This window comes from Tribolium castaneum, chromosome 8 (assembly GCF_031307605.1).
Source record: "Tribolium castaneum strain GA2 chromosome 8, icTriCast1.1, whole genome shotgun sequence".
NCBI classification, from domain to species: domain Eukaryota; kingdom Metazoa; phylum Arthropoda; class Insecta; order Coleoptera; family Tenebrionidae; genus Tribolium; species Tribolium castaneum.
Window position 1 is genome coordinate 16,183,963 of NC_087401.1, and position 20,092 is coordinate 16,204,054.

The window sequence follows — 20,092 nt, forward strand, 5'->3', positions numbered from 1 at the left end:
AATTTTTTGCCCCGCTCGGGGCTTACCACAAGTGACGAAAATTTAAAACGGTTTTTTTTAATAAGCTAATTGAAAAAAATGAGGGTGACGTAACCCTAACCACACCCATCCCAATTCGGATCAAAAAACAAGACTAGAAAATTGCCATTTCTCCTGGTGCGTTTTTATCGAGTGGTTAGTCGCTGGGGCCCCTTTGAGCGCCCCCCATCAATAATTTGGCGCCACCTCAATTTGACAGTTGACATTTTATCAAAAATTTTGCAACCTGTTCCGTTTCCATAAAGTGGGGAAAATTGCGTTTTTGGCAAAACTGGGGGTTGTTTGCGGTCGTGGGGCGCGCCCTTGGTGCGCAGAGTGGGGCGCGAGTGCCACAAGCAGTTTTGGATGAATGTAGGTTAGTGCCAGTAGTGAGTTGGACTTGGTGCTCCCGCGATGGAGGAGTTCAGGAACGAGATTGTCTCCAGGATACGCTCCTGTCTTATCTCCACCAAGGGGCAGGTGACCCTCCGGCAGCTGGAAGGTGAGCAAACGACCGGAAATGAGCGCATTTTATTCGTGTTCCACTAAGATGGAACAGTTATTTGTGCATTGTTGGATTAGGAGTGAAAGTTGCTAAAATTGAGTTTTTGTTCGGTCTCGAGGACTGGTCGTGAAGAAATCAAGTTTTTTTTCGTTTGGAAAATCGTAAATCTGTCAGTTTCAAGTGGGGTGAGGGCAGTTGGCCCAGGTCAGGTATAGGCCGAGGCCCGAGTTCAAGATTCTGGTCAATGTATTTTGTCACTAAATTCTAATGCTAATATAAATTATTCACACCACTTGAGCGTCTTATTTCCTTGATTATCATAAATAAACAAATACGTTTGATGGGTTCATTAGATTGAGTAAAATAAAAAAAATAAATTCGAAGTGAATTTAAACTGCCTTGAACTTTACCGAGGTTCGAGCAAGGTTGCCAGACACTGACCAAACCACTTGCGTTTTTTTTCACGTATTTTTGCACGTTTGTTTGATCTCAACCCCCAGTAAGGCCTCTATTGCCATAAAAATAAATTGGGGTTTTTCTAAAATTTGCACAATTGTTTATGACATCATGATGCTATGAGTACTCTTATCAGTGGGAAGGAATTTTTCTTTACTTATAGATTAGTTATTAAACTTAAATTCCTTACGTTTGGAAGAGAAATTAGAACGTAGAGGAAACTGATAATTATTTCGCCAAATTTAATCAAAAATACGCCAATAAATTGCGCTATTTTTACTTTCTTTATGCGCGATTGTGTTAAAAAGAAAGGACTAGTTACTAAACTAAGAAAAAAAACTACAATATTTTTCCTTTTTTAAGCGTTTTAACACGATGTTAACACAAAAGGCGATTATTTTGGATAATTTTGTTCAAACTTTTATAAACCTGCCTGAAAGATCAATAAATTGAATCGAAAGTCATGTCGTTTTTCATCCAAAAAAGGAATTATTCAGCAAAATTTCGTCAAAAATTACCCAAAAATCACCGAATTTTTTCAAAAATCGTGTTATTTTTTCTTTAGAAACGCAATTATTTCGTCGAATTTAATCAAGAATACGGTAAAAAATTGCCGAATTGTGTCGAAAATTGCGTTATTTTTACTTTTTTCATGCGAGATTTGTCAAAACGAAAGGAAAAGTTACTAAACTAAGTAAAAAAATTTCAATATATTTACTTTTTGAGCATTTTAACACGATGTTCAACACAAAGGGCGATTATTTTGAATAATTTTGTTCAAAATGAGCCGAAAAGTCGTTTATAACGTTTATAGTTTTGTCTTTTTTTTGGAAATTACCTGAAAAATCACTAAACTTGATCGAAAAGTACATTATTTCGTCTGTTTTTGCACATTTCCAGTTAGAAACGTTGTTTCGCGAAAAATTAAACAAAAAATTTGGAAATTAGTTTTGCAATATCGAGTGCTTTTAACCACATTATTGAGATAAAAATTGTAGTTTTTGCGAAATTTTGAAAAACCTGCTTGAAAAATCAATAAATTGAAGGGAAAGTAATATGATTTTAGCTTTTTTGCGTTATTTGACACATTTTTAATCCGAAAACGCAATTATTCAGCCAAATTTCGTCAAAAATTACCCAAAAATCACCGAATTCTTTCAAGAATCGTGTTGTTTTTTTCTTTAGAAACGCAATTATTTCGCCAAATTATCAAAAATACACCAATAAATTGCCGAATTGTGCCAAAAATTGCGTTATTTTTACTTTCTTTATGCGAGATTTTGTTAAAACGAAAGGAAAAGTTATTAAACTAAGTAAAAAAATCATTTTTTTGGGCCTTTTAATTCGATTATTTTGAATAATTTTCTTAAAAATGAACCGTAATGTCAATTATTACGCTTATAGTTTTTTCTTTTTCTCCGAAATTACCTGAAAAATCACTAAACTTGATCGAAAAGTACATTATTTTATCTGTTTTTTAGCATTTTCAGTCTGTCGTAAAATTTCGCCATAGATTAAACAAAAAATTTGGAAATTAATTCTAATCTTTGAGCGATTAACTACATTATTGAGATAAAAATGCAGTTTTTGTGAAATTTTAATAATTCTGCCTGAAAATGTGACACGTTTTTTATTCAAAAACGTAATTACTCAGCAAAATTTTGTTAAAAAAGACACAAAAATTATCGATTTGTTTCAAAAATGCTGTTATTTTTGTTTTTTTCGGGCGTTTAGACATATTTTCGAGCTAAAAACCCAGTTTTCAAGTATTTTTAAAACCACAAAACTACATAAAAGTTTTACTTGGGTAGATTTTTGTTTAAAAACGCAAATATTTTGCAAAATTTTGATAAAAATGAACCAAAAAATCTCTAAATTGGATCGAAGATTATTATAATTTTAATTTTTTTCTATTGATTTTTAGTCAGACCATCGATTATGTTACAAACTTTCTGTAAAAAATAGCACAAACAACATTACATAAGAATATGTAACAAAATTCAACAAATTTTGATAATACGAGAGTTTTTTTTTTTTACAAAACAATTTTTATTTACCACCACTTTTGTATTCTTAGACTTTATTTAAATTAAAAAAAATGATAAAGTTACATTATTTATTACTTTAGTACATAATTGTTTCTTTGCTGTTTTTGTTTTATTATTATTTTATTATTTTTTGTTTTTTTTATTTTTTGGATTATATTTTATAATTTATGTTTTGTTTTGTTTTGAAAGGGGTTAAGTAGGATAACGTTAGCTAGACTTCGCCTCCTCATTTTTTTTCTTTAATAAAGGCTTTTATTATTCTTATTATTATTATTATTATTTTAAACATGGAGGTATCTGTATAATATGCAAGTTCTGTGGTTTTGGCTAAGTAAATTCCATAAAAACGTAATCTAAAAAACTAACTTTGAAAAAAAAGTCGGACCTAATGACATTTTTGCGCTTCTAAGAGACCTAGAAATAAAGAAAAGTGCATAGAATGTCAAAAATAATATTTCTTTAAAAAATCCTAAGCAATTTTGATCATTTTAAGCAAAAAATTCTTAATAAAAGTTTTTATAAGTGGTTAAAAATTACTAAATACTCAGAAATAAACAGAAACAAATTGCAAGATATGACCAATTCATAAAAATTCTTAAACATTTTTTGTGATACTCTAAATATTCCTTCATTCACGGTCTTCTTCTTCTTCGAGTTGTAAAATATCAGCTTTCAATTCCCGCGTCCTTGCCATAAAAATGTGATTTTATTATTTTACGATGCAATAAAACTAAAATCGTACCGCTACCATAAATCACTCTCTTCAGATGACTACCGCACCCTTCTTGGCGAGCGAATCCCTTACGCAAAACTGGGCCACAAAACGCTTGAAAGTTTCATAATATCAATCCCGACCATCATTACTTCACGTAGTCCGTCAGGTGAAATTTTCGTCGATGCTCAAGTTTCGGAAAAAACCGCTCACATTTCGAGCATGGTACGTAAACAAAAATCCGTACCGAAAAAACACGTCCGTATTGCCCCGAAACTGAATCGAGCGATGGCACAGCCGCCTCCAAACGCCGCCAAATGGCGCCCCAAACAAAAACCACTAATGCGAAAGACTTACGGGAATACGCCTAAGTTGGCGGCGGTTTCACACAATCAGTTTGTCAATAATTATAGTGGGTATGGTAAGAAAACAGTGCCGTCGAAGGTGGTGGTTGTGGAGAGGAAGGAAGAAGTGAAGAGGAATAATTCGGTGGAGGTGCAGAGGAATAATAACGGTTTGGAAGAGGTGAAGAATAACAGTAGGTTGGAAAAGGATGAGGAGAATTCGATGTTTTCGAGCACTTTGAAACGGATTACCCAGGTTATGAAGAAGGTTAATGTGGAGACGGATAGTGGGACTAGCAGTCCGACGACCGAATATGCAGCAGGGTATAAGGTAATGATTTTTTGTGTTTTCTTAATTACGGCTAAACTATTCGAAAATGTGAAACTATTTTGGTCTAGGTTGATGTAAAATGATCCGGGGAATCGACTGGCGTCGAGAAAATTCCGAAATTCCCAATAGTTTTTTAGTTATGAATTTTTTTAAATTTTACTAATTTTTACATTTATTTGTAATTTTCTCGAAAACTATTAGTCGAAGGATGATGATCTTTTTTGAAAAAAATAGATAATTTAAAGAGCTTTCTAACGATAATACACTTCATGGGGTTATCTCTGATAGTTCCGGAGCTATTGCTTGATAAGTATTCCGGATACTGGAAGTCGACCAAAATCGCGACATGTTTGAAAAATCAAACATCAAAAAATCGATTAAATGAATTTTTTGTGGACTCTTAACAACTTTAGTGGGTTGTTAAGACATATAGAAGTCCATAAAAATTTGCTGGAGTGTTTAAAAAAAAGTTTTTTTTTCATCTCTTTGATGGTAAGTGTGTTAATTTGAGCAAAAAAAGTGAAAATTTTAAATCTCGTGAAAAGTTGGTATAATACAGAAAAAAAGCCGCTGAATCCAATGGAACAAACCGCGTTGCTCTACGACTTTTAGTTTTCGAGTTATGAATTTTTTTATTGAATAAAATTTTCCACTATGACAAATGGCTACCCTAAATTTAGGCAAAAAATTTTAAATTTTTAATTCCTGTGAAAAATTGATATAATATGTAAAATGAGCCGTAGAATTTAATGGACAAACCGCAGTGCTCTACGGCTTTTAGTTTTTTTTTTATGAATTTTTTTAGTGAAAAACTTTGATCGCCTCTGTAGCCGGAACCGTTGCCCGGAGCGGCTCCGGGTTTGGTCGAAAAAATAGATAAAATTAAGCGCTATCAGATGGTTTTTTGTTCGTTGCTCTAGGTCTTACAGTTTCCGAGAAAAACGCAAAAAAAGTTTCCATTTTAACTTTTTTTTAATTTTCAACCGCCAATTACGGCTAAACTATTAGAGTTATCGAAAAACGGAAGAATGGAGGACAACCGGAGTAAAAAACTCTACAAAATGGCATAGGACTCAAGGCGATATCTCGCAAAAAAATTTCAATTTTCAAACGCCAATTACGGCCAAACTAAAAGAGTTAGGAGAAAACGCTTTTTTAGATCGGAAAGAGCACATCAAAATCTATAAGATAGAATCGGTTTTATTTGATCTAGAGACACTTTAAACATTGACCGATTTTAAGGGGGGGGGGGTGTTAACTTTTTTTAATTTTTTTTATTTTCTCATTTACGGCTAAACTATTCGAAAAAGTGGAACTGCTTTGATCCATACCTATGCAAAATGATCCGGGGAATCGATTGGCATCGAGAAAATTGCCAAATTCCCAATAGTTTTTTAGTTATGAATTTTTTTAAATTTTACTAATTTTTGTATTTGTCTCCAATTTGCTCGAAAACTATTAGTCGGAGAACAATGATCTTTTTTGAAAAAAATAGATAATGTAAAGAGCTTTCCAACGATAATACACTTCATGGGGTTATCTCTGATAGTTCCGGAGCTATTGCTCGACAAAAGTTCCGGGTACCCAAAATCAACAAAAACTGCGACGAAAATTAAAAAAATCAAACATCAAAAAATCGATCAAATGGATCTTTTGTGAACTTTTAACAACTTTAGTGGGTTCTTAAAACATGTAGAAGTCCAAAAAAATTACTCAGGAAATTTGAGCAAAAAAATTGAAAATTTGGTATTTCCCCTGCTAGACTACTTGACTAGACTAAACAAAAAGTATCGCTTTCATAAATTTAAACGATAATTTTGTTTTCGCCTTCTTGCTGCAGTTATCGTCCGATTTTTTGAAGACTGGTGATCCCATCTCTGACCTTCGTAATTTTGTCGCTTATCATAAATTAGGCAAAGTCGATGTGAAATTCACTGAAACGAAATTGAAAAAGTCGAAAGTGCCACAATGTCACTGCAAAGTCACGGTAATTAATTAAATTGTGTTCACTGAACGTAAAAATGGTAAAAGTTGCCACAATTATATTATTAGGTGGGTCAACATAAATATTCAAGTTATCCGGAAGATTTCTACGATCGAGACGCAGCCGAACGACATGCCTCTCAGAAAGCACTTGACGATCTTATGCAGAAATATAGTCGTAGAAGATCGTTGTTGCTTTCGAGTAATGATGATATTATTGAACGAATTCCCCCAATGTTGGAGAAACATAATAATGCAGTGTGGATGTGGCAAATCGAAGCCGATTATCGAGATCGGTTCAACGAGCAATTGCCACCTGATTGGCTACAAGTCATCGATAATAGCCCTTTTGTTTCGATTGAAAAATGTCACGGTGGCTGCGTTCTCAAGCATTGCAATCCTGATGATGTAAGTATTTGGGGGAGCGAAACGTGGGCGGGGTTGTCGGCTCGAGAATGTGAATCGGACAAATTCCAAAAAAAAAAATCGTTTATTTTTGGAGGTATAACTACGGAGGACTATAAGTTAGGAGACGAAACGATTTTCTGTACCAAAAAAATAGTACAACAGTAAAAATGAGGGCGCTTCGAGTCTCGGCGCCAAAACGTTTTAAATTAATTTAAATTCAACCAATTCACTAATTATTTGGAAAAATTGCCGAAATGTTGAGTTTTACACTTTTAACAGACTGAGAAATACTGGCGACTAAAATTTTCATAAAAAACATGAGAAAAAAATTATTTAAAATTCAAAATTTGCGCTTCGTTCTGTATTTTTCAAGACGCTGCGAATACGGTTAAAGATACAAGAAAAATGTTGGGAAAAAAGTTGTAGAGAATTAAATTTTCTTTAAAAAAGTCCGCGAGACCATATCTCTGTCATCAACGGTTTAGGCCCTAAAGACGTTAAAGCGACGGATTTGTTTCATTTTACCGGTAGTAAAGTAATTGAAAGTTAATTTATACCTTAACTGTTGAAGATAAAGATATGGTGTCGCGGACTTTTTTATAATAAATTTAATTCTCTACAACTTTGTTCCTTACACTTTTTTTGTATCTTCAACCATATTCCCAGCGTTTTGGTAATTATGCGACGGTGCGCAAAAAAATTATTAATTTGCGTTCCACTTTATATTTTTGCGAACGCTGCGAATACGGTTGAAGGTACAAAAAAAGTGTAAGGAACAAAGTTGTAGAGAATTAAATTTTCTACAAAAAAGTCCGCGACACCATATTTCTATCTTCAACGGTTTTTGTATAAATTAACTTGAAATACTTGACCACCGGCACAATGAAGCAAATCCGTTGCTTGAGCGCCTTTGAACGACTTTAGGGCCTAAATGGTTGAAGATAGCGATATGGTCTCGCGGACTTTTTTGTAGGAAATTTAATTCTCTACAACTTTCTTTCCGACATTTTTCTTGCATCTGTAACCGTATTTGCAGCGTTTTGTAAAATATGGGGCAGAGTGCAAATTGGTAAAAGTTTGAATTTTTTTTAATATAGTTTACGATATTTTTGTGTTATCTGTGTGTAAACTGTTCTACAAATACATTATTTTTTCTGAAAACTTGGCGGTAATGGAACTGCGTTCTCTGGCGACATTAAAGGGAACGTTTTATTTGTGGGTCGTTTCGTATCCTAACTGTTAGTTATCCGTAGTTTTAACAGCTGGGTGTATTTTTTGCGGAATTTGTCCTAAAAGGTTGCTAGATTTTGGTGTGGTGTTTCGCATACAATTACATAACTGGGTGGCTGTGGATAATTGCTTGGTTCACCTCAGTAACATTGTTTTAGATCTGTGCTTGCTTACTAACTGTGCCTAATTACGAACTGTTAAAAACTTCTTAGGTTTTACAGAAAGGCAAAAAACTCGACATAAGTTTAAACGTTGGCGATGTTTCCGTCCCTTGTAACACTGTCGATTTTGGTGACAGTAATCGTTTGTATGCCGTTGTTACGGTTGCACATTCCGTCAACGAAATCTGGTGTCAGCACTGCGGCACGCCTGAATATGTAAGTTATTTTTTTACAACAGGAAAAAAAATTAGAATTAATTCAATCAATAGGAAAAATTTGTCGAAATGACCCAAAATATGGAGAGTTATTACGAAAGTTACAAAACCGAACTCAAAGCAAAAATGATCAATGCGGGAAGTTGTTACGTTATTCAAAACGAAGGTTTGTGGATAAGAGTTCGAGTGTTAAAAACGCCAGAAAATGGTTACGTTGATTGTTTTTTGATCGATTATGGTGAAGAACTTAGCATCTCAATCGATAATGTTTATTTATTGAAACGACAGTTTGCTACCGAACAAGCACAAGCTTTTGTCTGTCGATTAGACGGCTTGGAGGACTTTTACGAGGCATCCATCGATTCCGAAATTTTGGCAGGTTTGGTAGGAAAGGAATACGTTCTAGAGATCGTCACCGATGATATAAGTAAGTTTTTTTCTATTTAAATCACTATGGCTTTGGAGCACGACGCCGGAGTGCCGCAATTAAGTCTTATAAAACGAGTGTAGTATACTATTTTTTTTAACTTATCCAAAACTATTTCTTTTTAATTTTGTTAATTATTCACGCTTTATCAATAAATCAATTATCAAACTTAAATAATAAGTCTGTTAGACCTTGTTCAACACATACGTACTAATAATGTCATTAAGAAAGCACCATTTTTGTTTTTTATTAATTTTTAAAACTAAAAATATATAATCGTTTTTTTTTTGTTTTGTATTTTTTTGACAGTAATTCCTAAACCGGTTAAAAAAAAATTAGGGACACGTAAGAAGCTAAAAAGTTTTCGTAATGAGCACAAAAAAATGATAGCAAGACACTAAAAAAACAAATTATGTTGACGTCATACTTTTTTGGGACACTCTGTATAATTAAAAATATTTTTCTGAAATACGTCCTACAGTATAAATAATGTTTAAAAAATATCAAACGTCCAACTTTACTAATAACAGAGCTACAGAAGTCAGGAATTGAGTTGGGTCACTCTGTATATGAGTTATTTTTCTATTGCAGTTACTGTTTGTGAAAAAAAAACAATTTTGTTTATTAATTTAGGCAATGAATTGCAAATAAGTATTAAATGAATCTAAGCAAAAAATAAAAAAACAATTTTTTTAATTATTGTTTAGTGTGTTTTTGCTTGAGACAGCAGAGTTCACTTAGATTTTTATTGATCATATTTTTTTTTGTTGGTAATATTCCAAGCCTTCTTTTTAAAATCTGAATCCTGGATTTTAAACACTATTTTAAAACATGTTTCCAATAGCAACGTGTTTTAAATTAAAATATTTCGTTTTTGTAGGTGACACCGGTGACGTCACAATTCCCGTTGTCATGTATGACGTCACATCCGGTGCATCAATCAACGAAGAGTTGATTTCATCACTGACGATCGAATCGGCGATTCCGGTCCTGGAAAAAGACTCAATAACCGAAGTTTACGTTTCAAATATTGAACCAAACGGTGACGTGTATGTCCAGGTCCGTACTGTCGGTTATTTCAGTTTGATGGAAGATTTGAAGAATTTAACCGATAATATAACGTCTAAAAACCCCTCCCAGCTTTCTACTACCACACCAACCAAAGACAACAGCACCGGTAAAATATACCTAGTGATGTGTAAAATGACGCAACAATGGCTCAGAGCAACGATTGTTGATTGGTCACCGAAAGGTGACTTAGCACAAGTGTATTTCATTGATCAAGGAAATGCCCAAGTTGTGAATGTGACCAATGAAAAAATGTACGAACTGGATAAGTTAGACAGTGTCTTAAGTCAGTATCCAGGTCAGGCGATTAAAGTTCGCTTCATGATTGAGAAAATCCCAAGTGATTTTGTGCAAAAAGCCGAGAAATTGCTACCGAAAGATCGGCCAGTTTTGCTCAAAATTATCAGTTATGATAATGAGAATGTGGCCTGGGTTGAGTTTTTCAAACGGACGACAGATGGCGTACTTGTTTTCATCAATAAATCTATCTCGGTCGAAGCCGAGTTGCAACAAAAGTAAGTCTTTGATTGTTCTAATAATTATAAATAAATGATTGTTTTTGTAGCGTTGACGTTAGCAATAATAACGAGACCAACCGCAAAAGACTGCTCAATTTGGTGCAATTCAACGAAGCCAGCAGTACGTAAAATGGCCGCTTGTTTTACAGGAATCTGTAATTGTGTACCGACTTGTTTCAGAAAATGTCCCATCTGGGGGCTCTCTCCGAAAGCCCGATTTGCCCAAGATGGGCGACTATTTCAACGTCAATATACCATTTGCTGTGAATCCCTGGAATTTCTTTGTGCAACCGCTGGATTCGTTCGCACGTCTCAAGGCGTTAATGAACGAAATGCAGGAGCATTACAAGGACACCCATTTTAGTCCAATGCCACTTGAAGAGATAATTCCTGGTAAAATTTACGCGTCGAAACACGAAGATGGGCAATGGTACAGAACCAACGTCTTGAAGGTCATCCACGAGGGTTCGATCAGTGTTTTTTACTGCGATTTTGGTTATTACACCAACTTGACACTGGATCAGTTGGTACCACTGGATGCCAAGTACATGGGTTTGCCCTACCAGGCGCTCAAGGCGAAAATTTCCGGTGGGTGTAGAACGTGTTTGCAATTTTAACGACAGATGGCGCGGTTTTTTTGTAGGAATTAAGCCGATTAAAAACAAGTGGACGATGGAAGACTGCGAGAGTTTTAAAGATCTGATTTTGAAGAAACAGTTTGTTGGTGTTATTACGAATATAGACAGGGACGAGTTTCATAAAAGTGATCTTATCCTGGAAGTGTTACTGATTGACACTTCCAGTGAGGAAGATGTTAATATTAAGGAAGTACTCATCCAGAAAGGTATTGCAACTAGTGTGTAAGCTTCATTTCGAATTCCTAAAAATAGTATATTTTTGTATGGTTCAAGTTTTGTGTTTGAATTTATTAAGAGGTATCAGTATTGTTTCTGATAGTGGTTGTTGCCATAAATTCCAACGTTTTAGGTTATTGTTTTGGGCCTTCACCAAAGAATGTTTGTTGTTTTTTTACTAGATTTATTGCTGTTAATTACCATGTTACAGCTATGAACACGTTTAATAAATACCCTTTCATTTCTTACCAAGTTTTTAACGAACAAACGTAGCGAGTGATAAAAATTATATTTAATAAATACCTATTTATTTCTTAATAATCTTTCAACAAGTAACGTAGTAATAAAAAAAAATTAATAAACACCCCTTCATTTCTTAATATTTTTTAACGAACAAACGTAGCGAGTAATAAAATGTTATTTAATAAATACTCTTTTATTTCTTAATAATTTTTCTACGAACAAAATTAGAGTAATATAAATATTATGTAATAAAGATTTTCTTTTTTCTTAATATTTTTTAACCAACAAACGTAGCGAGTAATAAAAATTATTTAATAAATATCCCTTCATTTTTTAATAGTTTATTAAGGAGCACAGGTAGCGAGTCATAAAACATTTATTTAATAAATATTCCCTTATTTCTTAATAATTTTTCAACGAACGGACGTAGCGAGTAAAAAAAAATTTTTAATAAATACCCTTTTATTTTTTGATAGTTTTTTAACGAACAAACAGAGTAATAGAAGAACAATTGAATAAATATCACTTCATTTCTTAATAGTTTTTCTACGAACAAAAGTAGAGTAATGAAAAAATTATTTAATAAGGATCTCTTCTTTTCCTAATAATTTTTTTAACGAACAAACTTAGCGAGTAATGAGAACTTATTTAATAAATATCTCTTTATTTTTTAATAGTTTTTTAACGAGCACAGGTAGCGAGTGATGAAACATTTATTTAATAAATACTCCTTTATTTCTTAATAATTTTTCAACGAACGGACGTAGCGAGTAAAAAAAAATAAATACCCTTTTATTTCTTAATAGTTTTTTAACGATCAAACATAGAGTAATAGAAAAACAATTGAATAAATATCATTCTATTTCTTAATCATTTTTCTACGAACGAAAGTAGAGTAATTAAAAAATTATTTAATAAAGATCTCTCCTTTTCTTAATATTTTTTTTATCGAACAAACGTAGCGAGTAATGAGAAATTATTTAATAAATATCTCTTTATTTTTAATAGTTTTTTAACGAGCACAGGTAGCGAGTGATAAAACATTTATTTAATAAATACTCCTTAATAATTTTTCAACGAACGGACGTAGCGAGTAATAAAAAAATAATAAATATCCTTTTATTTCTTGATAGTTTTTTAACGAGCAGACGTAGAGTAATTGAAAAACAATTGTATAAATATCACTCCATTTCTTAATATTTTTTTATCGAACAAACGTAGGTAATGAGAAATTATTTAATAAATATCCCTTCATTTTTTAATAGTTTTTTAACAAGCACAGGTATCGAGTGATAAAAATTTTATTCAATAAATACTGCTTTATTTCTTAATTTTTTAACGAACGGACGTAGCAACTAAAAAAATAAATTTAATAAAAAAAGTTTTAACGAACGAACGAAGCGAGTAATAAAAAATTATTTAATATATACTCCTCCATTCCTTAGAATTTTTTAACAAACAAACGTAGCGAGTAATCAAAATTATTAAATATTTTTTAATAATTTTTCAACGAACAAGCGTAGCGAGTGATAAAAAATTTATTTACAAACTTAATAAATACATTATTGCATCAGTCCCAGCCGTTAGGCCACACTTTCAACCTTCAAATCAACCTCATCAAGCCCATCGACATTCCGCGCCCTCCGCGTCCTAGGCGGCGGCATGGGCGCTTGTTCCTTGTCCTTGTCCCCTTTGAGCCAACTCTTCAACTGCTTACCAACTTGGTAAAAGTGAATGTATAAAAGGGACAAAATCAAAAATACGAGTAAAAAAGACACAAGACTAAGAACAAGTGCCGTGATCGGACTGTGCGTCTCTTCTCCACTGGGTGGCGCCGCCACTGTCGTGGTGGCCACCTCCACCTCCACCTCCGTGGTGTCCTCCTCCATCTCCTGGACGCCCTTCCCGGAGATGGTGACGTCGGCGCAAGCCCGGAACTCCTCCTGGGGCCCGCAGCCCACGGCGCCGGTGCCGTTGGGGCACGTGCCCCAGTTGTTCCCGGCGATGTAACGCCACTGGAAGAGGCAGTGGTCGCAGGTGGCTTTCGGGAGGCGGTATTTCATTTCGTAGACTTTGTTGCCCTCTTTGGGGTAGTAGCGGGTGGAGTGGTGGTGGTCGACCCCCTCCTGGGGCTTCACCAGTTTGAGGACGTGCTTGTCGAGGCACTTTTGCGTGGCGCGTTTGAAGTCGGGACAGACGGCGAAGGTGAAGTAGCCGAAGTGGTTGGCGGTCAGCTCGACGCGGATGTTGATCACAGAGCCGGCGGTGTATTTGCGCACGATGACGCCCTGGCCGTAGGTGCCCCCGAATTCGTGCGCTCGGGGAATCCTGCAAAAAACCGCCTCTTTTTAAATCATATCAATATCAAAGTTCCTAGAATTGTAAGTTGGTAGTGCTGGGGTTTTTGTAATCCTACGCCTGGCTTGTGTTGTGTTATTTGCAATCTTTTTGAATTCAAAAGTTGGGTGAATTGTTTGCAATTATCTTTGTTGAACACTGTTTTTCCAATCGCAGTAATGATAGTGCTGATAGACGTTTGATGTGTAAGTGGATTGATTTGTGTTCGGTTAGTTGATAAAAAACTCCAAGGGGATGAACATTTTAAGGGAAAATTCACACGTAATCACAGGTAAGTGCACTTATGATGATTTGATCATTAATGGTAGTTCAGTTTTTTACTTTTCAACGTAACAAATAAAGTATTTTAACGTAAAAATCGAAATTTGTTGCGGTACTATTTTTTAGTGCGGATTGTTAGTTGCTTCGCTTGTGCAATATAATTATGCAACCAGTTATACAAGTATTTACTATCCTACTTTTTTAATAAAACAACAGTTAAATGTATTATTTGTTTTGGCTTTTTTTTGCCCACATAATACTCGTAGCTCGGTACATGCTGCCAATTTTTTTTATTTTTGTTTGATGCTTTAACTTTTTTTCATTAGTATGCAACCCAATATACAGTGAATATTTTTTGACGCTATTTAAAAAGTAAAAAAAATATGAAAAAAACGGGGAAAGAACTAAAACAGCAGTGTATTTTTACAGAAAAAAAATTGCGGGATATTGAGAATATCAAAAAATGAAGCTTCTGGAATTGTACGAATGTTAAAAAATAACTAATAATTTTTTATAAGCAAACAAATTGCTCTGTAATTAAGTTTTTTCGTTTTTTTTTTTCGTTCTGTAAATTATCCTTTTCGTTAATAGCTTTTAAGAGAAAAGGTATAAAGTATGTAAAGTAATGTGTGTCGTAGGCTTTAATAATTTTTAACTTGTATGAAAACGCTGATTAATCAAGCTGAAGAGTAAAGAGTATATTTTTTGCCCCAGTTTGCACTAGTTTTCAATTACAAAGAAAAAAAAACGCTTAATATAATCATAAATTCAAATGATCGCGTGGTATTTATATTTAGCTCTGCGTGATTCTGAATATTATTTTTTGAGATATAGCGAAAATATACTTTTTGTAGACACACTTTGCATAAAAAAATATTAAAACTAAAAGAAAATAACAGAAAATTATCACTAACTGCACAAAGAACTTTGTCTTTTTGTCCTTGCCCTATTTTGTAAGTGGTGATTACGTTTTCTTGTATTTTTTGTTATTTAAGTTTTTTATTTCTTTGTAATATTTTCTTTATTTAATAAATATTTCTCCATTTCTTTATATAATTTTTCAACAAATAAACGTAACGAGTAATAAAAAATTGCTTAATAAATACTCTTCCATTTTATATATAGCAAAAATATACTTTTTATATAAAATATATAATATAAAAAAATATTAAAAATAAACGAAAATAATAGAAAATTATTACTAACTACACAAAGGACTTTTTGTCCTTACCTTATTTTCTAAGTGGTGGTTATTACGTTTTCTTGTATTTTTTGTTATTTTTTTATTTACGATTTTTACTTATTTCAAGAGGATTAAAATTATCCTAAATTTATTGACACGCATATTTTCCTCGAAACTGAATAAAATTCCCTAGATCTGGGAAATATTCTCTACGTCTGCTGGCAACCCTGAAACTCAGTGTTGCCAATATATTTTTTGAAACAATTTTTGTGGCCACCCGGTATAAGCGGATATCTACTGATTAAATCTTTCGAGTTTATTGTTTCTTTAACATTTAAAAAATATATAATTCGAACATAATTGATTTTTTATGAATTTTGGAAAATTTTTATCGATTTATTTCTCCAAAAACTCGCCAAATGTCTTACTTCGAATCCCAGGCGTCTCCACAGACGCCGCATTTGCCTTCATTCTTCACCCATTGCCTCGTAAAACCTCCACAGTAGAGTTCGTGGTCGTTGTAATTGTGAGGCGTATCGAAACCATATCTCCAAGCTGAAGCCCGACTTGGTGGGTCGATCAAACGGCCATGACCGGAGATTCGAGGCAGGAAAAAGACGAAGAGGAACGCCAAAGGACCGAGAAACATCCTGAGGCTACAAAAAAAATTATTAAAAAAACACCAACTTTCTTCAGCTTATTTGGTAGAAAGTTGGCACGAAATGTGAGAAAAACGGTTCTTTAATAACATCTGCTAAATTTGTTGAAAATAATTATCACGACTTGACAACAAAGTTGGCTCTGGTAAATCACAAATTGACATTTCGGTTTCCTTGTCCATATATTTAAGGTCGTTCGGTTTTGAAACGTAGTCACCTGTGACATTTCTGCGCCAACTTGTCTTTAATATAGCCAATTAACAGTTGCGATAACTGGAGCAAAAATTTCTTTATGTAAAAATACCGAAAATTATGAATAATCAAATGTTTAAAACCGAAACAATGCGGAAAAAAGAGTGTTGTCATTGTGAAATGATCAAAGTGGGCGTTGCATATATTTGAATATTTCACATAATAAAGCTGAATTTTGAAATAATCTCATAGATTTTTTAATTATTAAAAGAGTCATTGTTATCGCTGATGTAATGCCAATTAAAATTCCGATCAAAGTAGTCCGTGAGTTTGACACAATATCTCAAATCTTCACACCAGTCTTGCCAACTGTATTTCAAAATCACGGATCACTTGATCACTAATTTAATTTGTTGCGATGAACATCAGATAGTAAATATTATGCAATTTTCTGCACAAATGAGTGGTGAACGTACAATTTCTCAATTAATTCAGTACAGTTACGAGCGAGAGGTGACTACTTGTCTTATTTCAATAAAAAATGTGTTTATTCAATTTTATTCGTACCCCAGGTTGTAATTATTGGATGAAAGTCGCGCTACTAATCCAGAAAAGCCCATTTCTTTCGAAGTTTTGCGTCTCGTTTTTGTAGCACATTTCCTCATGCTAATAATAAAATAATTAGAACGGCAAGGTCAAAAAACAGTGCACTGAAAAATTTCGGTTAAAAACCGTGTTAATTGCATTAATCTGTTGAATAAATCGAAGGTTTCACGTCGAGAAACCCGTTTCCTTTTACTTGTTTTTGACGCCGCCTCGTATGTTTTATTTACATCTCACTAACGCTAGACGTTCCTTATTTGGTATATAACCGAAATGAGGGTGTGAGTTGTTGGTGATCTACAACTTCCGAGGTACAACAACAACACAGCAACAACAATTTTCCAAAAATAATTAAACAACCAACTCTGGAAGTTTAACAGTGATCACTATTTTTGAACGGTTCTTACATCTCACTACTGCTCGACGTCCGCACGTAAGAATATAACGAATCTAGCTCGGTACAACGAACGGGTGATCCGTAACTTCCGAGGTCGAAAAAGTGAAGTGCGAAAGCATAGAGAAATGTGTTGTTTACATTGAATAAACAAGTAAATAAATATTGCATCAAAAAATAATAATAACCCTCCTCTGGAAGTAGCTTTGATCACCTTTTTTTGGGTGTGAAAAGTGACCTTGGTGTAAAACAATGGGCGGAATTCGTATTCTTTTAATAAATGAAAAAAAAAAACAACAGGAAATGGCAAAATTTTATTTGGTATATAGTACAAATATGTTTAAATCACATAATTTCTTTGGATTTGATGGTGTTTTTGGTGTGGACACCCTGTATTACAGGATGCGAGTTTACAATAAATTATCACTGCGTTTTTGGATTAGTCGAGTTATTTTAAGGCCGTTTTTTCGGCTTTCCCTATACCTAAGTTAACCGTTTTCGAGTTATTTAAGATTTTTGAAAATTTTTGGATTTGCATCTTAAAAAATCGGTAACTCTCCTAATTTTTGAAATTTCGAAATCATATTTGGAGAATTGAAAGACGAAGCCTAGATGTGTTCTCCTGTGTGTTCAAAACTGGAAAAGAAGTTAATAAACCCAAAAATTTTAAGGTTAAGTTTGGACAACTTCAAGTACCCATAACTTAATTTTTTCAAATGGGATGTCCCAATTTTTTTTTACTGGATGGAGGAGAATTTTTTTCTGCAACGATCTGTATTAGCATTCCCTATACCTATCTGCGATAATTTTCAAGTTATGTTGGTTTTTTTGACATTGTAGAAAATTTCTTACTAACCACAGCTATTTTTGCATAGTTTGCCATGAAAACATTTCCGATTAAACAAACGACAATCTCTGTTCAAAATTGTGTTCTTCGTCGTGTGAAAACAAAATAAATTCATTTAAAAAACTTTAATTTCTCCCATTTTTTCTCTCGTTTCTATGGCAACCTATGAAAAAATTTCTCATTCCCAACAAAAAGTTATTGCAACTTGAAAACTATTAAACATAAGTATAGGGAATGCTAATACAGATCGATGCAGAATTAAATTCTCTACGATTTAATGAAATAAAACTTGTGGCATTTCATTTGAAAAAAATGAGTTATGGGTGCTTAAAGTTCTGAAAACTCAACTTTAAAAATTTGGGGTTATCTTTTTTTTAGAAATTTGAAGGCACCGGGGTAAAGATCTAGGCTTCCTCTTTCAAATGAGCTAAAAATTATTTCAAAATTTTAAAAAATGGCAGAGTTATCGATTTTTGAACTGGAAGGTGCAAATCCAAAAAAAATAAAAAACCTAAATATTTCGTAAACGGCTAGATTTAGGTATAGGGAAAGCTTATAAAAACTACCTTAAAATAACCCTAGTAATCCAAAAAAGCATTAAAAAATATAGCTTTCTATTTAAAATAAGGCAGTTGTAGCGACTTCCGGTATAACCGGAAGTGTCACCATCTTGAAAATATTTTCATTGAGGAGGACCTAAGAGATTATGGTTGTATACAAACTTTCAGAAGACTATCATTATTACAACTACCAATACTTCTAATGTCGGGTTTATACGTAACACCCTGTATAAATAAAACATTAGTCAATTAATTATACTGAATTTTTTTGAGAGCTCTTCAAATCTAGGGAACAGTTTTCGAATTTCAGTTTGTGGTTAATTTGAATAAATCTCCATTAAATTTACTGCTCGACTGACCATGTTTCTATGTTAATGTAATTCTCTTCTCTACTATTGAAAAATGATTAAAAAATTTACGTAATTTTCGGAATAATTAGATGTTTTTTCACAAATAAGAGCAAAAAAGACCCATTTTCATCCTTCATTTGTAGCTTTTACTCTATTATTTTATATAAAATAAACTGAAACACGCATTTGATTTGTTATAAAGTGGTTTTAATTACAATTTTTTCTTGAAATAATTTTGAGTAGAAAAAAAAAGAAAAAATAAATTTCAAAAAAATTTATAGCTACATACAGGGTTAGTCCACTGGAAGTATTGTTATCAGTCGCACAGAAATGTATATTTACAATAATTTTTTTTTATATGGGCTCGTTAATTTTCCGCCGAATTGAGCATAATTTCAGGTCCGTATGCATGCAGTATAATTAATAATAAGTAGACTAAAGTCACAGTGTAATTGAACAACTTTCTAGCATTGACTAAGTAGGTCTTTGCGTGCTTTACCGCGTATGAAACAACAAAATTGTCGCAATTGTGTTTAGCAACTCAACATTTTCGGCACCTTATTAGCCGCCCAATTAATTACAAACACGCCTAATTAAATGTATTGTCCTATTTAAACATCAAATAACAGACAGACTGAATCACCCTTGTGCTTATTCATTCACGATTCCCCGAATCGATAAAATAAATCACCTCACCTCTGTTTTTTTTTCTAATTTTTCAAATCCATAAATGAAGGAAATATTTTTTTTCTTATCCTAGACTATGTCACTAAACCAAAGCACACAAGAATTCACCTCTCACCACAACCGTTTCCGAGTCCATCGACTCGTCGACTGTGTTCGTTCTAAGCACTTTTAGCCTACATTCAGCTTTCGTGGGAAGAATGGATTTGATATGGTGGCCAAAACCATAACACACCGTTATTTTAGGCTTTCCAACTTAATGTACCAAAAAATACGCTCGCACCGTAATTAGCCATTTATTGGACTAAAAACTAATCAAGACTCTAACTGAATTTTTGGGAAAAAATTAATTTTAATCAATTAACGAATTAATTTATAGATTTTTATTTGTTAATAGTAATAAATCACACATATGGTGTACAAACTGTCGACACCATCGACAGTCATTAGAGCTGCTTTCACTGAAGCTTGTTATTAATT

General features: G+C 33.3%; 2 protein-coding genes across 4 annotated transcripts; one reads left to right on the plus strand and one right to left on the minus strand.

The window, feature by feature from the left end:
• Positions 1 to 145: 145 nt before the first annotated feature.
• Positions 146 to 11,526, plus strand: tapas. 2 transcript variants are annotated; one of them, XM_967978.4, is made up of 10 exons: positions 146 to 520; positions 3,795 to 4,414; positions 6,255 to 6,401; positions 6,467 to 6,805; positions 8,248 to 8,412; positions 8,466 to 8,838; positions 9,719 to 10,421; positions 10,472 to 10,545; positions 10,605 to 11,012; positions 11,068 to 11,526. In XM_967978.4, the coding sequence occupies exons 1-10, from the start codon at positions 433 to 435 to the stop codon at positions 11,286 to 11,288; spliced, it is 3,138 nt and encodes a 1,045-aa protein (XP_973071.2). In that variant the 5' UTR covers positions 146 to 432; the 3' UTR covers positions 11,289 to 11,526. The 2 variants fall into 2 exon arrangements, with proteins under 2 accessions (XP_973071.2, XP_008194640.2); XM_008196418.3 differs by having other exon boundaries at positions 147 to 520; positions 8,257 to 8,412.
• A 1,519-nt stretch (positions 11,527 to 13,045) lies between these two features.
• Positions 13,046 to 19,782, minus strand: LOC661801 (uncharacterized). Of its 2 annotated transcripts, none has more exons than XM_967940.5 (3): positions 19,625 to 19,782; positions 15,752 to 15,979; positions 13,046 to 13,849 (listed from the first exon to the last, which is right to left on the minus strand). In XM_967940.5, exons 2-3 carry the CDS (start codon positions 15,970 to 15,972, stop codon positions 13,105 to 13,107), a joined length of 966 nt encoding a protein of 321 aa, XP_973033.2. In that variant the 5' UTR covers positions 15,973 to 15,979; positions 19,625 to 19,782; the 3' UTR covers positions 13,046 to 13,104. The 2 variants fall into 2 exon arrangements, with proteins under 2 accessions (XP_973033.2, XP_015836356.2); XM_015980870.2 differs by lacking the exon at positions 19,625 to 19,782 and adding an exon at positions 16,742 to 17,407.
• Between the last annotated feature and the right edge of the window lie 310 nt (positions 19,783 to 20,092).